At 49.0% G+C, this 6000-nt stretch overlaps 1 protein-coding gene across 17 annotated transcripts in view; it reads left to right on the top strand.

Moving 5' to 3' along the window:
- Window positions 1-239: 239 nt before the first annotated feature.
- Window positions 240-6000, top strand: part of ANKRD44 (ankyrin repeat domain 44) — a 143422-nt gene continuing 137661 nt past the window's right edge. For all 17 annotated transcript variants that reach the window (XM_030017871.2, XM_030017878.2, XM_030017867.2 and 14 more), the window contains exon 1: window positions 240-364. In XM_030017871.2, the coding sequence (XP_029873731.1) occupies window positions 338-364 (27 nt within the window). In that variant the 5' untranslated portion in view covers window positions 240-337. The remainder of the gene's footprint in view (window positions 365-6000) is intronic.

Raw genomic sequence — 6000 nt, 5'->3', positions numbered from 1 at the left:
AGGCCCGGTCCGGCGGCGCCGCCCCTCGTGCTGCCCGGCGGGGCGGGGGCGCCGAGAGCCCCCGGGGCGGCCCCGAGCTCCGCTCCGCTCCGGCCGCCGGCGCGAACAAAGGCGGCGGCAGGCGGCGGTGGCGGCGCGGCCCGTGCCGAGGCAGCCCGCCCGCTCGCCCCTGCTTCCTGGGCCGGGCCGGGCTGGGCGAGGCGAGGCGGCCTCCGCGCCCCCGCCCCGCCCCGCCGGCGCGGAGCCGAGCCGCCGCCGCCGCAGCAGCAGCGCCGGTCGCGGGGCGCGCTCGCCGCCCGTCGCAGGAGCTGCATGTGCGCGGGAGGAGCGGCGGAGGATGGCAGTGCTCAAGCTCGCCGACCAGGTGGGTGCCGCGGGGCGGCGGGCTCTCCCTCAGGCTCAGCCTTGCCGCGGCAGCGCGCCCCGGCCCCGGCCCGGCCCGGTTCCGCCTTGTGCGGGGCGGCCGAGCCGCCGGGGGAGGTCCTTCTCCTCAGCCGGGGGCTCGGCGGGGCCCGGAGCGGAGGCGGCCGCGGCTCGGCGGCAGCGACGCGGTCCCCCCTTGCCGGGGGGGCGCCGCCGCCGCCCCTCGCCGTGTGGTGCCGGCTGCCCCCCGCCCGCCGAGCCGCCGCAGATGCGCTTCTCTTCCCCTCCCGGCGGACATTGTCTCGGCCGGGGCCGGGGCCGGGGCCGGGGCCGGGCAGGGCGCAGCTCGGCGGGCGTCGCGGCGGCGGCAGCCGGGTGCTCGCCCCAGGCGCTCGGCCGTCCCCCGCCGCGCAGCCGAGCGTGCCGCCGTCGCCCCGCGGTCTTCGGTGAAATCCTGACATCTCCCGTCGGCGGGGTGGGATGGAAGCGGCTGTTGGCTCGTTTCGAAAGGCCTCTCGCCTCTGCTTATCCTTCCTTGGGATTTCTCCCTCGTTTCGTTGCCGTGCCATACGTATCGATTATTTTTCCTGTCACCTTTTTACTTAGAAAATGCCTGTTTGCTTCAGCTGTCGCACTTGTTCGCAGGCTACTAGGAAAAAAACATAGCATTAAACCCTTAGGTTGTGTTAAATTTAGCAATGGGCAGACAGCTGTAATCAGTATTAAAGTATTTCTTATCGCTGGTAGTTGAAAGCATTTAAAAATATTTAGTAAATTGATATTATGGCTCCCGCATCCTGATTTATTCACATACTCTACCAACTGTTACACGCTTTGCATGCTTTAATCTGCTATTTTTAATTTAATGTGGTCTGCCTGTGATCTGCAGCGTGGGTGTCCTGCAAGCCTCAGACCTTCCTGTTGGGTTCAGAAGGACCGTCTGCAGCCGGTCCCTCTCCAAATACCCCTTAATTGGAGATCGCAAGCCTTGATCACAGTCTATTTATGCTTTTCGAAGAAAATCTTCCACATGCACAAAGCCACTACATAGGATGTTGAAAAGAGTTTTGAAAGGAAAAAAGGATAAAGCCGCTTCTAAAGTAAAAGCGGCACTGTATGACCAAGCACAGTCTATAATGTGATTTCGTGTGTAACAGAAGGCAGTGTTTATGGGCTGTCTCTTGACTTGTCCCTCGAACAGCCTCATCTTTAGATGTGGTGGTTATGACTGGCAAAGAAAACGTTTCACACCATGAAGCTTCACTACCCAGTGGTGCACAGACTGAGTCTCATAAATGAGGAGAAGCAGGTAGGATCTGTGTATTAAAAATCCAAACAGCAACCATTAATATTAAAAATATATACGTTATAGAGGACTAAAATTGTACCATTTCAGTGCTTTTTACGTGTTTAATGAAGCCCTTGAATTTACTGCCTTTGGAGTTTTTAAACCTTTGCTGGAATCTTGCAGCAAGGATTTTGCTTCAGCAGCAGTAGAAGTCAAAACAGATTTAAGTCAAGTGGATCACGTCTTGATGAAGTCTGTATTGCTATAAAAAATGATAGGCTGTTTTCTTAGCGTTCTCCCTTCTCTTCTGAGAACCCTCAAAGCAGAGGGACGAGGCTCCTTAGACCTGCCATTATGCCCCTGCAGCACATCTGCTTTGTGGATGCTTAAAATATTGGTGGATGCTCGTGGTAGTTTCTGGTCAGGCTGTGGCCTGGGACATGATACGACAGGTTGATAGTTTTTCTTTGTGGGTGTGTGTCTCCTGTCATTTATGAAGGGATATGTTGGTCTATCAGTACTCATCCTATTGGATCTCTCCTGATTTTCTTCAGTTTCTTCACCAGATCTTTTTCTTCCACTTCTGAGAGACAGGAGGAGGGGGAGGATGCATTCAAAGCTGGCTGTGGTGCTTCCTCTTAAACGGAGTGCAGAAGTTTACATGTGCCTGTTTCTGCATATTTGGAGCCATTGCTGGCATACCCTTTCCAACACGCAGCCCGAGCAGTTGTAAAGAAGGCACTGGGGCTGCGCAGCCTGCAGCAGCAGCCCTGTGTGCATCAGGCCAAGCTGTACTTTTCACCTACATCAGATCTGAAGACCTCTGTCCGCAGACTGGCCCATCTCTAACTGAAAGAGACACAGTAGCAACAGCCGCCCATGTTTATAGACAGACCCAGGCAAACTAGAGGTGAACCTGGGACGAAGAATGACATGCCTGGGAAGATCTGCGTTTCTGTAACAACTCCTGCCCGTGCTCAGACTTTCTGAGGCTGCGGGAGCAGGCTCCTGCCTTTCTTCCTGCTCTTGAGGATCAAGGCAATTATGGCAGCGATAACTTGCAGCGATTCAGGAAACCATTTCCTTTTGCATAAACACCAGAGGCCACAGCAGTCCGTGTGCTTGCAGTCTCCTGCAATGAGAATTACAGTATGTAGGACACTGTGTACCACGTGTACCTGCAGTGGTCCGGACCTGGGCTGCTGTGAGCATGGGCTGGTTTTTGTGCACTGGGTGTGAAGTCTTCAGGTCTTAGTTGTGATGCTCAGGGGAGGTTGACTCTCAAACTGAGAGCTCCCTCTGCTCATCGTTGTGATTTCTGTAGCACATGCTTTCCTCTGGATCCATGACTTTCTTGGCTAGTGAGGAGAGTTTCATGTAGGAGAAGACTAGAAAACCCCCATGCTGGGAGTTTAAACACGTGTTTCTCTAAGTAACCTGTTTCCTCCTCGCCTCCATTCTTGGCTTTTCTTACCAACTGCATCTAACAGTGCATTGAGTGTTCAGACAGAGGAGAAATTAATCACACCATTTTTCATACAGGCTTTGAAGACAGACAGACTTTCATTGTTGCTTCTTTTCTGATACAGCTGAAAGGTGCTAAGGTATTGCTATGCTTCATCCTTCAAAGAGATTATCAGTACTTTTGGCTGCATTTACTCCTTAGGCAGGAGAACTTAGTTTAAGAGTTTAGCGTTACTATAGGTTACCTGAATTTGCTTCCAGTGATGGCTAGCTCATCAGTCAGGTCATGAGAAACCCTTAAATCATTTAACCACACGAAGTGTATTCTACCATCATTTGTTTCTGCATTAGTTTCTTTCAGGCCTTCCTTTCTTCAGTAATCCCCCACTAGCCATTTTTGAGTGACTAAATGTTAAGCTGAAAACAACCTAAGATAATTCATAAAACTTAAATTAAATGTCTAGGATTGTAATCTTTGTCTGTAGTGGTGTGTCTGTGCAGTTGTCACCGTTCTGATGTTCTAAATATTTCAAGCAAGCAAATATTTTGTTGTTATATACAAACATTGCAAAACTTACTCTAAATCTTAAAACTCCTATCCATTTCTTTTTTTACCACCTCTGCAGTCAGTCTTGATTACAGTAAACATGCAAATTGCTTTAAGGACTGAAAAAAATTTTTTTTCAATTCTAAGAGTTATTACTGTGTTGTTCCCCATCCAGTTTATTGGTTGTACCTTTTCCATTTTGGTAAGTGTTAGTATTTTATATTATGTGAGAGTGCAGTTGCATGTGATAAAAGCCTTTGCATTTAAGCTAGAGTTCAGAAGGAGCATAAGCTTCAACAAGTGGGTGGCCAGAGGCTTTCACGTGTGACAGAGCTTGAGCCTGGCTCTGCTCATATGACAGGGTATGAAAACCCTTGTTGTGCCCCTCGGGTGCTGTTTGAGGAAACCTGCTTGCTGCAGCTCTTCATTCCTTCCTGTATTTTGAGTTGCCATTCCCTCCTCCTCATGAGTCTCCTTTTGCCTTCACCAAAGCTCTCTAAGGGTGAAAGTATTGATTGGTTTTTTACTTTTGTGGCTGCTTTCTGAGTAGTAGTTGTTGCCTGGACCTGCCTCTCTCCTGTCCTCTGAGTAACCAGCAGATGCAGGGTGCCTCCTGCTGCTGCTCTCCCTGCCCACTGCCTGCAGTTCTTTGCGCAGCTGATTCTTTATAATTGCACCGAGTAACTTGGTTTCATGAGAACTGTTTGTTTGCCACTTGCAAACTTTTCAAGAGAAAGCCTGTTAGTCGAAGTCCTGCTGAGTGTGCTTTTAACCTTCAGGGTTTCCATTGATGGTTCTGGGCAGCGAACACAGACAATTGCTCCTGTCAGCGCTCTGTTGAGAGGGTAAAATACCTTAAAATATTTCTCTATGTAACCTTCTGTGGGTTAGCTTTTGGAAAATTATTTTGGAAGAATCTAAGTTTCTGTAGTGTCTCTGTCTCATTTCCAGGCTTGCCTTGCCAGCTGAGGCGCTCCTTGCAGGACTGCCAGCAGTGCCCACAGGCCTGCAGGTTGTCTCTGTAGCTAATGCTGTCTTCTTCTTCCTTTTTAAAGCCAATGAAGTCACTCCGTGCATGGCTGTGTTTGATATGGGATACCAGCTCTCTGCCTGCGGAGACCGGGTTGCCTTCACAAATGCACCCATCGTGCCGCATCGGAGGCAGCGACGGTCCGAGCGGCTCATGCGTGGGGATGTCCTGCTTGTTGATGTCTGTCAGAGGCTGATGCAAGCTCTCCCCTGACTAGTTGTTGATTATAGTTACTCATGTTTATGGGGGAAATGTATCATTCTGTGTTTGAAAGACACTGAGAATGTTTTCTATAAACAAAAATAAAATGGGAAGTTACCTAGAGGTGAAGCCTGCGTAGCTACTTTTAAGAGATGTAGTGGTTAGCGTTTTCAGGCTTGCACTGCCAAACTCAGTGGGAAGCTTGCTGTAAATCAGAGACAAACACAGGCTCTATCTAGCCTTGAGCCAGTGCACCTGGGGGGTCAAAATTTACCATGACTTTAGCGTCACCAGCTCAGGCCCTGTATGTACAAAACAACAAAATTATTTTTGGGCTACCCTTACAAGCATGCATATGCATGTATAAGGGTAATGAAGCCCAGATAAATGGTTAGTGTGTGCACTTAGGCTGTTATTAACTGCAAAACCTCATCCTGTCTCCTGGTATTTTGCCTGTTGTCCTTGATTGCTGAGAGTAATGCAGTGTGACTGGAACTGAAAGGACCATTTCTCTCCCTCCCTTTTTCTCTCTCTCCCTTTCCAAATGTTTTCCTGTGTTTGACAGTTCTCTGCTGACCATCAGGATCCTTTTTATTATGGTCACAGAGAAACAGCATTAAACAGATGTTTAAATAATTTTAAACAGATGTCAAAGATCATAAAAATCGGCTGGGCAAAGGCTGGACTTGTGTCTGAATACACTTAAAACCAAAATGAACACAACAGTAACAAATAATGTCCTAACAAACCCAATTAAATTTCCAAATGATGGTGTGTCTTTAACTTATTTCAGAATCGTTCAATTGACAAGACTGTCTTTCTGTGTGTCCTTTCTCTCTGACAAGTAAAAGCATCTGAGAAGATGCCTCTGAATCTGCTGTATAAAATAGGAGTAATGAACCTGTGTCCCATGGCCACAGCCAGCCTGTGGGTTAATTTTGCATGGCGTGAGGTCCCACAATTCCTCCCCTCCTCATATTATTGTTAGATAATACTAAGGGGTATATTAATTTACAGGCTGCCAAGTGTTTTTGAAAGGCCTCACAGCAAGGAAGACATAATCCGTTTTAGTACAAAATACTCAGGTAGCCACAAAACAAAGGTAAC

This window comes from Aquila chrysaetos, chromosome 6, assembly GCF_900496995.4.
Source record: "Aquila chrysaetos chrysaetos chromosome 6, bAquChr1.4, whole genome shotgun sequence".
Classification (NCBI taxonomy): Eukaryota; Metazoa; Chordata; class Aves; order Accipitriformes; family Accipitridae; genus Aquila; species Aquila chrysaetos.
The sequence above is the reverse complement of the archived record's forward strand: the minus strand, read 5'-3'. Positions and strand labels throughout refer to the sequence as shown.